Source organism: Mobula hypostoma, chromosome 24, assembly GCF_963921235.1.
Source record: "Mobula hypostoma chromosome 24, sMobHyp1.1, whole genome shotgun sequence".
Taxonomy (NCBI): domain Eukaryota; kingdom Metazoa; phylum Chordata; class Chondrichthyes; order Myliobatiformes; family Myliobatidae; genus Mobula; species Mobula hypostoma.
In genome coordinates, this window is record NC_086120.1 from 5,995,067 (window position 1) to 6,012,264 (window position 17,198).

General features: G+C 40.4%; 1 protein-coding gene across 1 annotated transcript in view; it reads left to right on the top strand.

Moving 5' to 3' along the window:
- Positions 1-17,198, top strand: part of map2k2a (mitogen-activated protein kinase kinase 2a) — a 93,724-nt gene that overhangs the window by 67,027 nt on the left and 9,499 nt on the right. Inside the window, exons 5-9 of the mRNA XM_063032034.1 lie at positions 2,913-2,964; positions 3,870-3,994; positions 4,681-4,894; positions 13,917-13,981; positions 15,099-15,160. Coding sequence (XP_062888104.1) covers positions 2,913-2,964; positions 3,870-3,994; positions 4,681-4,894; positions 13,917-13,981; positions 15,099-15,160 — 518 coding nt within the window. The remainder of the gene's footprint in view (positions 1-2,912; positions 2,965-3,869; positions 3,995-4,680; positions 4,895-13,916; positions 13,982-15,098; positions 15,161-17,198) is intronic.

The following is a 17,198-nucleotide window of genomic DNA, read 5'->3' on the forward strand; positions in this document are numbered from 1 at the left end:
GTTCTGCTACTTCCCTCTGATCTCTATTCTGAGTTTCTTTACGCCCCTTATTTCTTAGATTTAGTTTTACTCACTCCCTATACCTGATCCCTCAGGATCTCGATAAGGATGTGGGGAATTATAAGGCGGAGGGGGTGCTGAGGCACGCTGGTTTGGGCCAGGGGGTATCGGGACTCTGGGAAATAACCCCCATTCCTCATCCCGATCAGTGCCTTCTGAATCATCAAGCAGGGTCGGTATGCCAGACATGGGATCGGGATCCCGGGACCCTTTTAGCTCTCATTCACCGCACTATTGCCTTAAACCCTCCTTTCTATCTTTTTCGGCCTTTTGCTGTTTTCACTGTTGTTCTTTTTCCCTTTTTCTTCTACCGTCTACCCATTCACATTCAGCTTTAAGGGTTTCCCGACTCCTAGGAGTTCCGACAACAGCACATACCTCTATTCCTCTATCCCATGCATTATTCCTACAACTGGCCAGTAAAGTATTATTCCATTTTACATCCACTTCATCTTTCCATTCCTTAATCAGGAATTTCCATTTCTTTCCGCAGTTCTTTTTCCAGATTAAAATAACGGCTTGTTCACATGACTCTATATCCCAAGGTTCCCCTGGGGCCAAATATTAGATCCCAAACGTTTAGTAAGTGCAAAACTTAATCTTCGTAAATCATCCTCTGATTCAGGTAATTTTTCACACATACTTTGGAGGAGAGTTCCCTTTCCAGCTGTATCAAAGGCCTGTCCCATTATTGCCCTTGTTATATTACCAGTTACTCTTATTTATCAAGTCAAGTTAAGTTTATTTATATAGCACATTTAAAAACAACCCACATTGACCAAAGTGCTGTACAAAGCAAAGCAAGTAGCTAAAATCACAAATACACGAAACACAGACAAACCAACGAGGCAAACAGCTTATAGGCACAAAATACACAACACAAGGGCCTAGGTACAAGCCAAGAAAACAGCCACTGTTTATGCCACTGGGAGCCTGCCCCTCCCTTAATCAATTTCAACTGGCCGTTGATATGGTCAAATCCGTCAGGTAGTGGTGGCCACCTCTCCTGACTGGGGTCCCCAGTCCCGACTCTCTCCTTAGAAACAATACAGAATACCCAATGTCACCCGCAGCCTTTAATTCTCAAAAAAACTGCTAGCCTATTTCCCGTTAATACTCGCAAAAAAACAACTCTCTGATACTCAGGAGGCCTTTCCTCCTTTATCCTGAACTCGTCTCATTAAATTTCAACTGGCCATATCCTGTCACCCGCAGCAACGTAAAAGAGACAACTGCTTACCTTAAATCATGTATCCAAACGGGTCGTCTGATCCCGTCAAGGTATTGGTCTCAATGGGCAAGGGGCAAAAATGCTTTGTCAGACACAAGGGGTAGCCAGAGGTAAACTACCTTGAGGCACCTGCTACTCAATTGTGTTTGATTCAAGCCCCCTGTCACTTACTCAGCCTAGAGAGACGTTCCCTATGTTGGGATCCGAGTCACGGCACCAAATGTAAACGTAAATTTGCCAGATCAAATAACCACAGCACAAAAAGATCATTACTTTTCACCAGTTTATTTCTTCTATCTCAGCCGGCGAGTGAACTTGGTCTCATCCCTTCGGCAGTTCACTGCCTGATGTCAGAATTGTTACAAGTCATAAGGCCACCGATACAAAAGAACAATCAGTTCGATAGACATCCCAGCTATTCAAATAGAGCAAAACTTAATAACTTAGGTAAAAGACTCCACTGAAATTTTAATTTTAATTGATAAAAGAATGTCCTGTCTTAAGCTCCATCAGCTACCGTCTTTTATCAAAACCAAAAGGTGTGCAAAGCCAGGAGACGCCTTTGTGGAAAACTTAACTTTATCAATGGTTGTTACCTCTCAACCTTCCATAATGTGTACCTTTCTGTGCAATTCTATGCCACCTTTTAAATAAGCAACAGATGGGAGAGCTGAATGAAGAATTCTGTACAGAACTCTCCACCTTTCACCTGTCTGCACATGTTGAGTTTAGGATTTTGTGTTTAATTCCTTTGCTTTTATTTTTACATAGATATCCTTTGTGTTTTCCCGGTTATAGTTTATCCCAGCAATAGGTGGTATTTATTGCTGAAAGGGAAGGCAAGTAGAGGGCAGAGGAGTTATAGTGACAGGAACTGACCCAAGCCAAGTTGAATTGCACCTTCTACCTCTAGGAATCAGATCTGATGGATCCTATAGTGGACTGATTTACAATCTCTCCTGAAAGGGAAATGTGAATGATAGATAAAGGGATCTCACTGATGCTTGTCATAGAAGAAGTATAGTGCCGATGGTCAACGTGGAGATGTGAAAGGCTGCAGATGCTGGAAATCAAAATGGAAATGTCAACTATCCATTTCCCTCCATTGCTGAGTTCCGTCTGCATTTTGTGTCTTGACCTACCATCAACTTTCCAAGAGGACCACAACCTTGTTGTAGAGCTTGGAGGCTTGCGTACTTCAGTGACTCGGAGAGCTACATTGGTTAGAGTCAGGGCCTTGTGCTTTAACTCTTGGTAGGGTCACCCATGCTAAAAAGGTCAAAGGGTAGAGGCTAGACTAAGAGTGGTCCTCCAGGTTCAGGGGCTCAGCTCAGGGCCAACAACACTGACTTGTGGAAAAAAAATTGTTATGGAAACAGCAATGAAGAATCCTTCTGCATCTGTGTGTGACAGGCAGAAGAGACTGAAGACCACCTTTGCTGCCCTAAATGCCAGGGGTATAACGGGTAGTAAGGAAGTATTGCTATCAGTAGTTTGGTTTTACTGTACACCTTGAAGTACCTCACTAACATTTTTATACTAAATACAAAAAATTTAGTTGTTTTGGATAGATATGAACACAAACTGATATTTAAATATTTTAATGACATTTGTTCTGCAGGTTCTAAGAGGGTTGACATATTTAAGAGAGAAGCATCAAATAATGCACAGAGGTGAGCTGGATGAAAATAGATCCTACAATTTTGTTTGTTCATGTTACTTTGTGAAATTGAGAACAAAATGCTATAGTCACGTTTATATTTCTGGTTTTTGGTAGTGTTACACGGCAAAAATGAGATTGCTATCCAGCCTTTTATCTGGTGGTGGTGCTGCTAGAAAGTGATTGAGCCTGCGTCACTGAGTGAATGTAATGAATAGCAAAGCTGGCTACAAGACCCAATGGCCTAATCTTGCTCCAATTTCTTAAGATCATGGCTGCTCTTCTACCCTAAACAATACAGGTGCAATATCACTAAAGCTCTCTGCAGAAGTGCTTCCCTTGTATTCAGTCCATCTTGTAATGAAAACTAAATTATCATCAGCGTTCATTGCTTGCTGCGTCAGGGTGTTGGCCTTCAGTGACTTGTGTACAAGATCCTTTTGAACATCAACACAACCCAATTTCACCATTTAACAAATGCACTGTTTTACTGTTGCAAGCACCAGAGTGGGTAACCTATCATGGCACTTACATTGGATGTACTTGCTGTATTCTCACTCACGCATCCACGTCCCTGCGGTCTTTACATACTCCATACTCTCAATCCAACATAGTTCGGGATTGTTAACAGATTTAGGAATGACATTAGATCCCCTCAGCTAAATTATTGATGCAGATTGTGAACAAATTGGGTACATCCTAAACATTGGAATTGTTCCTGAGCCACCTCTGCTGAGGCATGTTGTGAACAATACAGCAGAACACTTGGCACTCTGCCACAGTGAAGAGCTTCTGATCTGGTCAAGGCATTACTGCGTTTGAACATGGATAGTATTTTTAAAAAAGCACTGAGGGAAACAATGTGCCAAAATGTTTGTACTGTCTTGTGTTCCCTGAATTATGTTCTCTATATTTCAGATGTGAAACCATCCAACATTTTGGTTAATTCTCGCGGTGAGATAAAGCTCTGTGATTTCGGAGTAAGCGGTCAGCTCATTGACTCGATGGCAAATTCCTTTGTGGGAACGCGTTCTTACATGTCTGTAAGTCTTTGTTCATTTTCAAATTGTATACAGTTTTCTTTTTTAATGACTAGCCATTTATAAACAAAGGAGCCTAACTGATATTTCTATTTCTAACTCCTGAATAAGAGCTAACCATTTATGTGTTGCATATACCGTCATAGTGTTTCAGTCACACAATAACAGTATTGGAGTCAGCTCAGCAGTGTAGAAGGATTGCAGTCACTTACTTTGGAATTAGTTTGTCAAGAGATCTTGTCTGTTTACATTTTTCAGTTTTAAACAGGAAAACACATTTCAAAACTAAGTTTTAAACTTTTAAATCTCACTTCTAACTCTTACTATGAGGGTCACTTAGTCTTCTAATGACTGTGTAAAAAGACAGCAATAATATGAAATTCTTTTCAATTGGTATATCATTCTGTTGCATTTTAGTTCACATTTTAATAAAGCTTATCTGAGATTCTTTTTTAAAAAAGAAATTTGCAGTCCTTAACTATTCTGAACTGAATATGACTCCAGACCTAACCAATACTTAATCAGCCTCAGGACTGGCCTGAAAAGCCATTCAATTTGGTGGCATTTAGCTCTAAGTAGCAAATGCCGGTTTAGCCAGCAACATCCGCATCCATAAAAACAGTTAGAAGAAAAGGTTAGTTATCTATTTAAGGTGCAAATTGCTTTACTGTACACTTGTTTCCTGGCAGCCAGAGAGACTCCAAGGCACCCATTACTCTGTGCAGTCTGATATCTGGAGTATGGGCCTTTCCTTGGTCGAGATGGCAATTGGAAGATATCCAATACCCCCTCCTGATATGAGGGAACTAGAGGCTATCTTTCAGTGTCAAGTAGTGGATGGAGCAGGAGGGGAATCACATAGCACATCACCCAGATCAAGAGCTCCAGGACGTCCCATCGGTGGTAAGTACCAGACAACGTTGCTGTTTAAGTAATGCTTACCGTGTTATTGTTCCATTTGATTGCTTCATACACATCTCTCATCATTTTGTCAGTGCCAATCTTAGAATAACTTTGTGCCATCCAGTGCTGGATTAATTCAGGCTGACACAACTGTATTTCTAAGCTATATTGACTGTTCTGTTGGACATCTTACTGTACATGCTATTTATTACAAATTACTGTAATTTGTACATTCAGACGGAGATGTAACAATTTTTACTCATGTATGTGAAGGATGTAAGAAATAAAGTCAATTCAATTCATTTGAAAATACTGCACCATGTTTATAAACGTTTTCTCAGCTGAGAGTTTACTTTCACCTTGATAAATTAATTACTTATGACAATCAAATCAGAAATGTAAGTGTTTGGGATAACCAGGTATTTATGAAATTAACAGTGTTATGTGTTACTTCCAATATTTCTACCACTTCAGATATTTGAAGGACTTCTCATGGGACTTGTATTCTAGGGACTCACGATGAAATTTTATTTGTAAACATATCCAGGAATAGATATTGGTTTTGTGAAGGCTCATTTCTTTTCCTAGTACTTAATTAGTAAGGTGAAAGAAAGGTTAATGGCTTTTTTATGCAATCTATTCCTCAGATTGTTTCCCTTTCTTTTCTTCAAAACTTCCCTGACTATTAGTTGCCTTTATTTGCTCCAGAGAAGCTCCAGGCCAAACAGTCCTTAAAGCCTCCTCCACCGTTCAGTGAGGTTGTGTGTGTAAACTGATTGTTGGCATGAATTCCACTTTCCTCTCTCACCCTGCCTCTTTTTGTCCAAAAAGTCTATTGTGGACCCAAATACACTTGTACCACAGCTACCTAGGGTACAGAATTCCAAAGAATTGCATATGAAAATTTTGTCCCCGTGTATCTCTTTGTTTTCTGTCCTGAAACCGTTAGTGGGGAATTCCAGAACTCAGGATGATTTTAAAATAAATTTTAAAAGTTAATAAGTTTTGCAAAAACATGGGTTACTCAGTGCAATAGTTCACTTTCATAGTGCTCATACTATCAAGAGCAATTTCTTTACTGTGTTAAGCATATTAATCAGTCCAGTCTTTCACTTCTCTAGCACATCTGAGTGGACAGATTACCGTCTAATTTTGAATTGTGTGTTTTCACTCTGTGGAAATGGAAGTATTTAACACACTTTTTTTGTTTATTTCAAATAGTTGTTTTAAGGTACCTGAAAATAAGATTTGGATTTGTATGGAGCCTTCATAACATCGGTACATTCTGAAATACTAAACAACCATTTTCGGTGTCACTGAGGAAAAAGGGAACAACATAGATAGCGGATTAAGCATGCCTACTTTTTTATTAATGGGGAATCTGAGATAAAAACTAGATTTCTAAGAAATTAAGAGCAACACAAAAAACTAAAGTAACTCAGCAGGTCAGTCAGCATCTATGGAGAAAGATGGCGAATCGATGTTTTGAACTAGAAAGAAAGAAGGGATTTAGCCAGTATTAAAAATTGTAGGGTAGAGGGAGGAAGGATTGGAGCGAGAACTATTATAGAGGGGAGATCCAGGTGGGGAAAGGGGGAAGTTATCTAAGAAATTAACTAGTTATGCCAGTGTTTAGCTGCAGAAAAACATGACTTTACAAATATAAAAGAGCATCACAGTGTGTATATCCATATTGTTAAACACAATCTGGTATATCATACATCTGAATTTAAATTACTTCTTTTTGTATTTGTATGGCTTTTCCATTCATGAATAAGTTGGCTTCACTCTTGCAATGGTCATTATCTGGTGGTTCTGCGGTTCAAGCATTACTTCTCATTGACATGTGAGAATGATTGCCATCTCAATTTTTGTTTAGCTCCTGCTGCATACAAGCATGATCTGCTTTATTGAATGTCATAGAACCATTGGTGAGCATCTCCACTTCTGACCATGGTACTGTCCTGTTTGGCATCTCATGGTTACAGCCATCTTCTGTTATGTGACTCTGCCCATGGGAGTGTTGTCCCTTGTATGACCATTGACTTCAGTTTTGCCAGATCGATCATGTAACATTTGGTCAATGCTGCCTTGATTCAAGAGAAGTGACCAGTAAAATTAAGTTGGCACATCCTCACTGGTGCCAGTAGTCAATTCCAGGCTTGGTCACGATTTTGGACCTAAAAGCTCAATTATAGAGGCCTGGTAAGAGTGACTGCTATTGACTTTGAGGTAGCATTTGACAGAGGAAACCCTGATAAAACTAGTGAATGGATACAAAGTGGAAAGCACAATGTTAGATGGAGTCATACCACACAAAAAGACAAATGGTTATTAAAAGCTCCAGGCCATAACTGCAGGAGTTTCTCAGGATAGTATCCTTGACATAATATTCAGCACTTCAGTGACAACATTCTTCCCAACAAATCAAATATAAGGATCTTTGCTGATTATGTGCGACACAGCGGTGTAGCTAGTAGAACTGCTTCCTTAGCTTCAGTAACCCAGGTTTGCAATGTGGAATTTGCATGTTCTCCGTATTGCTGTGGGGGTGCAGTTTTCCCTTTCACATTCCAAATACGTGTAGATTTTGAAGTTGACTGATCCTAGAGTGTAGATGAGTAGTAAAAACATGGAGGGGGGGGTCGATATGAATGTGGGAGAATGTGTTTTTTAATTGTGTGTGCACTTAATGATAGTACAATCAGTATTGTTTCCTTTCACTTGACTGAGTTTCTCCTCAAAAATGGCAATGTTGATACATCTGTACAGAAAGAAGGGATTCCCAGAGTGCTTGGAACACACGGGCATGGTTTCCCGTCTGATCAGGGACGAGCGCAAAGGAAGAGAGGCCTGGTCGTACTATCGCTAGATCTTGCCAATGTGTGCAGGTCATTACCACATAAGCTGGCGGAGATTGTGCTGAACCGACATCATGTTCCAAGGAAGTTAAAGGACCTTATCCTGAACTACTACAGGAACTTCTGATTGGGAGTCTCCTCAGGAAAGATCACATCAGACTAGCAGTTCATGCTTGTATTATAATCGAATGTACAATCTTCTCCCTAACCATGAACGTGCTGGTTAAGCAACCGAAGTGGAGTTTAGAGGCCCTCTGACCAACAGCTCCCAATCAGAGCTTCATGGGTGACCTCATGGTGACAACAACATCAGTTCCAGGCAGTTGATGGATCCTCCAGGGACTAGAGTGGCTCATTACATGGGCAAGGGTCACCAGGTGTCTGGTGTTCGAGCAGGGCAGACTCTCACGCAAGTTCTGTTTCTCCTTGGATGATATTGCTATCCCATCCATCTGAGAAACCAGTGAAGAGCCTGGGGAAGGTCTTTGACTACAGCCTAAAGGATGCAACTGTCATCCAGAAGATCACCAAGGAGTTAGAAGTCAGGCTTACCAGTGTGGACAAGTCAGGCCTACCTGGCAAGTTCAAGGACTGGATCTACCGATATGACAACCTCTCCTGAATCCCCTGGCCCATGCTGGTATATGAGGTACCCACATCAACAGTTGAGGCTCTTGGGAAGAAAAAAGATCAATGGCTACCTTCAAAGATGGCTGGGCAGCCTGAGCAGTGTTGCTTTGTACAGGAAGAGGAATAAACTGCAGCTTCTCTTCAGCATCCTAAGCAAGGAGTTCATAGTTTCCTTCGATTTCTTTGGGAGAAGGCTTGACTAGCTGCTGAAGGCAGTGGCAGAAAGTATCTCATGGCCATTAACAACACTAAGCATTCCCACCAACCCAGAAAGCCCAAAGCAGTTGTCAAAGCTGGAGACCAACCACAGCCTCAACCCAGATCACCAGCAGGCTTGCTTGCCACGGCATCTAACTGGTATCTGAAAGTCTGATTTTGGCAAGCAATTAAAGCTCCCTGACTTCATTGCGTCATCATCACTGAGGGCTGATGTGATCATTCTGTCAGAAACCTCGAAGCAGGTGATCATGTTAGAATTGACGGTGCCTTGGGAAGACTAGTTTGCGGAGGCAGTTAATTGTAAGGAAGCCAATACCAGGAGCTGGTAGAACAGTGCCAGAGGCAGTTGTGGAGGGCACAATGTGAGCCTTTAGAGGTGGGATGTAGAGGTTTTGTTGGCTGCTCACTGTGCAGAACCTAGTATCTCTTTAGCATTACAGGAACTGCAAAGAAATGAACCATCAAGACCGTCACGGAGGCTGCTGAGCAAACCTCTAGGTGGCTATGTATCAAGAGGTATGACCTGTGGACCAGCCTGATCAACCCTGGCTTGGTCACCTGAGCAAGGGTGTCTGATGTTGATGACCCCAGGTTATAGCACTGACCCAGTGCTTCCTACAATGTATCTCAGCAATATTGGGATGAAGGTCATTTTTCCACGTCATATGACACTGACTACGCAATGTTCAAGCAACACACACAAAATACTGGAGGAACTCAGCAGGCCAGGCAGCATCTGTGGAAAAGAGTAAACAGTCAATATTTCGGGCTGAGACCCTTCATTAACTACGCAATGTGCAATTCCATTTGCAACTTCTCTGAAAATGAAGCATTCCATACCTGCATGCCACACAACTAGAGAACTTAGATATGAGCTAATAGGGGGCAAGTAATTTGTGGCATGTAAGTGGCAAACAATAATGACCTCCAATAACACAGAGCCCAGTTACCTATTCTTGGCATTCAATGGCATTATTGCTGAGTCCACAGTCATTATAATCCTGGAGATCACATCGTCTAGAAACTCAAACGGAGCAGCTAAGTAAATACTGTGACTTTGAGAGCAGATCAGAGTATGGCTATTCTGTACCTAAACACAAAGCCTTTCCACCTTTTCGGAGGCACAATACAGGGTAACGAAGTACTGTTCACCTGTATGGACGAGTACTTCTCCAAAGACACTTGAACCTCCACAACATCCAAGACAAAGCAACCTTGCACCCTAAACGTTCATTCCTGTGTTGCCAACAGCTAGTGAGGTGTGCAGTTGTACTAACTACAAAATGCATTGCAATTACTTGCCTAAACCACTCCAACAACACCTCCCCTCAACATCCAAGGACTTGACTATTAGCTATATTGTAACTCCACCCGCAGGTTCTCCTCAATCTCACACCATCCTGGTATTTAAACATATTACCACTCTTTCACTTTCACTGGGTCGAAATCCTGGAAATCCAGCCCAAAAGCATTTTGGAAGCACCTTCACCAGGCCTGGAATGTTTGAAGAAAGCTGCTTCCTGCTGCTACAAGAGCAATCTGGGATGGGCAGTAAATGCTGGCCTTGCAAATGAGGCACACGTTCTGAAAAAATGAATATATAACAAGAAACAGATTTGTACAGCTTTCCAAATTGCTGGATAGATGCCAGTGCTATAACCAGGTTGAAAGACCCTTGCTAATTTTGATGCTGAAATTTTCAAGGGAAGTTGTTTGCTTCCATGACCTTTCCGTTATCCAGTATCGTCAACTACTTTTAATACAATGTGGAATGAATTGAATTGGCAAAGACTGGCTTCAGTGATGGTGGGAGCCACAGGATAAAACAAACTTATTCTGGTTGAATGTGGTTTTTAAGTTTGTCAGCTTTGTCTTTGTTTAATTTTGGCCTTGCCTTAATGAAGGAAGAGTGTTGGTTTATTATTGTCACAAGATGCAGTGGAAAGCTTGTCTTGCATACTGTTCATAAAGATCAAATCAGGACTCAGTGCATTAAGCTAGAATAAAGTAAGACAATAACAATGCAGACTAAAGTCTAACAGGTAAATGATAAACTGCAAGATCATAACAAGGTGGATTCTGAGTCCAAAAGTCTCAATCTTATCAAACAAGAGGTCCATTCAAGAGTCTGATAACAATGGGATAGAAACTGTCCTTGAGATGGTGCTATGTACTTTCAGACTTTTATATCTGATAGCACAGGGGATAAGAGAATGTTTGGGGTGGGTAGGAGCTTTGATTATGCTGGCTACTGAGGCAGCAAGAAGTATAGACAGCTCCTAGAAGGGAGGATGGAGAAGAGAATATGTTCTATGACCTGCTTCCTCCATTTCACTGTTAATTGCCCACCGGTATTCCCATTTAGATATGGTTAGTCTGCAGAGATTTGGTTATTTGTTAATGTGTGAGATTCCTTCTCTATTCCATGCAGATTTTGTTTAGTATGCAAATAACCCTGCATTGTGGTCTAGGCCTAATTCCAGCAGGCACTTCACCCCCGAACCATGATTACCTTGATCTTGAGGGGAGTGTGGGACTATGCTGTGCCATTTAGTTACAGATTGTGGTGGTGTATTTGTTTTTGCTGCTAATGGTCCATGCATTCTCATGAAAGCTGTTTTGAGCTACCAGATCTGTTCTGAATTTATCCCTCTTGGTACAAAGGGTGTCCATTTTTTGTTAATAGGCCTTTGACTTCACATAGTCCTGTGAAAGCGATCATGGACAGATTCCGCAGTGCTGGGTAGCTTCCTGAGAAAATGAGTAGGTAGGTTTATCTCTCCCTAATTTGTTCATTACTTATCACAAACAAAATAAATTCCACTCAACTGGTAGCCCATTGCTCGTTTGGATGTATGTTTTGACTCATCTCCAGCAGTTCAGTTGGATAATCAGGATGCACAAATGCTGTTCTGTCACTGTTATCCCCAGGGCTGTGTGCTGACCCCATTGCTGTTCACCTTGCTCACACGACCAAACATACAAGTAATCACATTGAGAAGCTCGCCGATGACATAACAGTGATGGGGCTCATCGCCCGCAACGATGCAACGGCCCACAGAGAGGAGGTGGAAAAGCTTGAGGCCTGGTATCAGGCAAATAACCTCTCCCTTCATATCAACAAAACAAAAGAAATGGTTAGTGACATCAGGAGAACTCACACAACTCACACCCCTCCATACATCAGGAACACGAGTGAAAAGTGTGCGCAGTTTCAAATTCCTGGAGTGCACATCTCGCACAACTTCTCAGTTCCAGGACACATCCTACAATCAGGAAACACCAACACCTCTGCTTTTTGAGCAGGCTGAAGAGAGCTGAAATATGCAGATCAGTACTCAAACTTTTTCAGTGGAGGACATGCTGCATCACTGCATAGTATGGAAACTGCACAGCGGCAGACAAGAAGGCTCTACAAAACTGCCCAACGCATCACTGGCATCAGTTTACCTGCCATCAACAATGTGTACAGAAAGGTGTTGCAAAAAAGACCAGCAAATCATAAAGGATCCCATCCACCTTGCTCGAGGACTGTTTGCCCTACTCCTATCAGGGAGGGGGCTATGTAACATCCATGCAGGACCAACAAGCTCAAAAACAGTTTCTTTTCCCAAGCAGTAAGGCTGATCAGCACCTCCACTACTAACCCAACCCCACCACCATTATTTTATCATTTCCTGTCAAAGTCACCTTGTTAGAGACACTCCTGTGCCTAGCGTCATTTTATGGACAGACAATCAATATGTTTATAAGCTATCTCGTGTATTTATATTTATAGTTTTTTATTATTGCATTTATCTTGCTGTGTGTATTTTTGTGTGGCATTGGATCTGAAGTGACAATTATTTTGTTCTCCTTTACTCTACTGGAAATTACATGAAACAGTACGGCAAGTTGTATCAAAAACCGGGTTTGTTTAATGAAGTGACTCACCTGATGTTGTATTCATGGGTTTATTAGCTTTATTCCCAATGACTGAAACTGGAACAAAACTGGCATGTACTGAAGAAAAGTCTTCAACCTGAGGCCTTGACTAGTTGATGTTGCCTGACTTGTTGAATATTTATGGCAATTTTCTATTTTTATTTTAGTTACTCAATGTTTTGCTATTCTGTTTTGTGGGCTGATATTTGTATTCCCATTCATTGTTCATTTACCTGGTTTCTTCTTAAGTTGCTAATACAAGACTTCTCAGCCAAAGAGCCAGCTTTAATTTTGTGGTTTTCGAAAACCGTACCAACAAATTTAGCATTCAGTTTCTTTTTCCACTGCCAAATTGTGAGGTCTTCAAATTAGCACAATATTCCTTTGTGGTTGAAAAATGTAACACTCCATGAACAAAAGGTCTGACACCTTAATAAAATTGTATTCTTTGTTTTATGCGGTTGGTATATTTGGTAGAATTGGTCTGACAGTAATCGCCCTATGGCTGCTGTGCAGTATTAAGCAATATTGAAGAAAGTTGCTCATTTAACATTTGAAGGTAACCTTTCTGAACATCATGCCCTTGGAAAGATTGGATCCTCCAAAGCTTTTCACTTGTTGCCTGCATTCTGACTGACAATGAGTAGAAAAGTTGCCGTTAATACAAAATGTAATTTTCTTCCCAGAACTTTGTGTTGACTTTCTTGTCCCAGAAACAAACAACATTGCAGATGGTCTCAATGTCAGAAACTGCCATTGAAGTGTACTGATCTAAATGAGCTACAGTTAAAATGCAAGGTGAAGCTGGCCGTTCATTCTCCAGTCTTTATTTGTTGAGATACAGCACGGAATGGGTCCTCCTTTGAGGCATAAAGCCAGCAACCCCCTACCAGTTAACCTACCAGCCAGTATGTCTTTGGGCTGAGAGGAAACCCAGGTGATCACGAGGAAAGCGTACAAACTCCTTGCAGATAATGGCGAGAATTATGAATGGCGAGTTGCTTCTACTGTAAAGCTTTGTGTAACACTACACTACGGTGTTGCCCCACTTTCCACTATTATTCTTCGCTTTGTCCATATGTCTGGCTACTTCCAAAGACAGTTGGGCCCACACGTTGAAAAAATGTTGGTGTGAATGTGGGGTGACAACTAGACTGTGGGGTCAGTCGAGTTTCAGACCATGGAGATGAAACGCTAACTCTTGTTTCAGTCTTTCGCCCTATAAATATTGCCTGACCTGCTGAGTATTTACTTCATATTGTTTTTAGATATCCAGGATTTTCCCTAGAAACAGCTGTAATAATTTGTTCACAGACTTGGATTTGTAACGTAGCAGCACTGGTAGTTCAAAGTAAGTGTGTCACCATGTGCCCGTTTCTGTAACGCAGGGCTTGGGATGGACAGCCGACCAGCCATGGCCATTTTTGAACTTCTGGATTATATTGTTAACGAGGTTTGTACTTGTTCATTACAATACAGCTTGCTTTCTACAATTGTCTCAATAAAGGATAAATGTTCTATGACCTGTAATTTGTATAAAACATCATTTCCTCTATTATAAAACAAAAACTTCATTTAAAAGCTATCATGTTAATATCTTTTTCATACTCTGCCTGATAATACGATGCATTTGCAGAATTAGACATCTGTCTCCTTGCTTTGAGAAAAAGGTCAAGTATGAAATATAATTTACCTTCATCTACATGTATTTCTATAACTAATATATTTAGGATAACCTCTTTCCTGTGTTACTGAACAAACATTTGAAGAAAAATAACTTTTTTGTTAAAAAAAAAACACAATTGTGTTTCTCAGCACCTTTTAGATTTGGATTCCTTTTCTTTCTCTTTCGTACCCCCAGTAATGCTGAGGAGTCCTGGCACAGTGGGCTGTACCAGTAGATCCATGTGCAATGCTGGCAAAACTCAGCTAATTCTTGACTTGCTACGGTGCCACGCAAGTCTTGGAATGCTCTGTCCTACAAGCCAATGAACACTAGCAACAGTCACTGGCTTAAAGTCTAGATAAAGTAGTAAACTGCTTTTGAAGATTTAAATCCATGTGAATCCTCTTCCTCTTATGTGATGGAACCTGACTGAATATCTCTTAAGGCAGTGCTAGGCATTCTTGATAAGGAGTGAAAGGTTACCTGAAACAGTTCAGAATATAGAATAACAGCTACAGATTAATTGTGATCTTACTGAATGACAGAGTGGGCTTAAGGGGATCAACAGCCCACTCCTGCTGCATTTCACTTGTTTGTAACATAACCCTATTCTATTATTGTAACCCAATGATTAAGTACTTGGATTTGTTTTTTTAAAACAATCCTCTTGTTGTGACCATTCAAAGATGGAGGCAGAATGCAAATATTTTTATATCAGCAATTTGCAGGTTGTCCAAAGGCAACCTCTAGAGGTGAAAAAAGTCATTTAAAAACATAATTTTAAATGGTCCTGTGAACCATTGCTGTGCAGTGATAAACTATTGTACAGAATGTCAGGTTTTAGACTATCTGTATGAGAAAAAATTTCTGAAGCTGCTCTTTACGTTGCTACTTTTCCTTCCAGCCACCTCCTAAACTCCCCATTGGTGTATTTTCACAAGACTTTCAAGAGTTTGTAAATAAATGGTAAGTAATTATACCCTACACCTGATGTATGATTCAGGGCAGGGAGTGTGTGGCTACACAGCTAGTGATTTTTCTGGTGTTTTCACTACTAAAGCATTTTTCTATTCCCTTTCCCTTGCTATATTTGACAGATTATAAGAATGAGGTATTATCTACTGACTCTAGGGTTGAAAGTTAATTTGCCAATACTAAACTTATAAATTGACCTTGTGAGAATTTTTCCTCAGTCTGCATCTGGTCAAGAGAATAAGCATTTGGTTAACATTTCTGAGAAAAGAACAACCTGTTATCTAGTCTACTATTATTGTATTATATAAAGTGAAATCTCTTAACCACCTCAGTCTGTTAAACTGGAATATCCTGATTCTAAAGTGATAGAAATTCATGTATGGATCACATTTAACCCCAATTTTAAAACTGGAGAATTCTATCAATATGCATGATGTTAATCCCATTAATTAAGGTACAGATTCTCATAAGGTTTCCTCTGCTGTTTCTAGGTAAACAAACTGAGCAGATCTTCGTAGTTGGGCTGGTTTAAACTACGAATGTTTCCTCAAGGCCACATATTTAAGCAAAAATGCCGGAAATACTAAGTCACAGCATCTTTAGAGCAATCCTCCTTCATACCTCATCTAATTCTACAACATTTTGTTTCTTTCTAAGAGGTCAAATGTTGCTCACTCTCTCATAGGGCTCTCTGTTGCTGGAGGAAACATTCCTGGACACACTTAGCAAATTCTGCCTCATATGATGCCTTAACACTATGGCAGGCTTAGTCAACATTATGGAAGTTAAAGTCACCTCTTTAGGATAAACTTAGTAAAATAATAAATGTTCACAGTTCTTTCGCCTTCCCTCATTATCACACCCTCCCTTCGGCAAACTTCCCTTTGCAACTGGGAATATATTTCATCCAGATTTGGTGTCAAGTTAATTTTAAGTATAACCAGCTTCATTATTCCATCTCCATATGGATTTTCACCCCACCCACTATTTCTACCTACTAGGAGCACTTCCTGATGAGACTGACAGCATTACTTTCTGTGATACCTTACCAAGGAAAACATCAAGTGTTCCAGCCTTTGCACAGCAATGGCTTTCTTCATCCATAATCTGCCCCACATCCACTATTACTAATTTCTTATCATTTGCATGTCCGTTGTATACTCTGGATTATTTGATTTTCACTTACCATTTCTGGTTGACTTTATTCAGCCCGGTTCTCACTTATCTGATATGGATCCTTCATCATTTATCTTTATTATTTTATCTTAGTCTTCATTTCCTTTGTCATCCAAACTGGCTTGGTTCCCCTACTTTTTTCCTTGAAATATAACTACACGGTTATCCGTTGCTCCGTTATACTTTTACTACTATTCTGCCTTTTTACTTTCCCCAGTCAGGTCAACATTGTGCTTTGAATTGCTCCTCATCCTTCTCCATCACTAGATCTTGTTACTGACACAATGATCATAAGGAGAAATGCGCTGTCTTGTCAGAGTTTACTGCTCTCTATTCATTCAAGTAATCCCTATACTGAATATATATTAGAACTGATGTGGTCTTCCTTTTTAAGACGTAAGGAAAAGTGTCTTTTAAGACATAAGTAAACATAAAAATACCCAGAAAGATGGTAGAAAAGTTCTGGACACCTATAAACCATTTCTTCCTATTTGTCAATCATTTGCTAAGGTTAAATCTTTGGGTTAAAGTGATTGTGGGTGTGGAATGTGGAGCAGCGATCTACTGGACAGATCTGTCCCAGTCCTGATGTTGAGGTTTTATGTTGACGGTTCCCCCACCACAACCAGTGATGCCATTCAGCCTGCTAAGTTCCTCCAGCTGATTGTTGTACCTTTTTAAATCTCAGGAAGCATTTGGCCATTTTTATAGTTCACTTTCAATATAAAATTGATAATCACTTAAATCCATAATTTGCCAAACTTCCTAATTCCATGTAAGTTTTTATCGTTTTGAATAACATACTCTTGATGAGAGCATGCTTCAGACCATGTAAAAACACAACAAGTGAAAA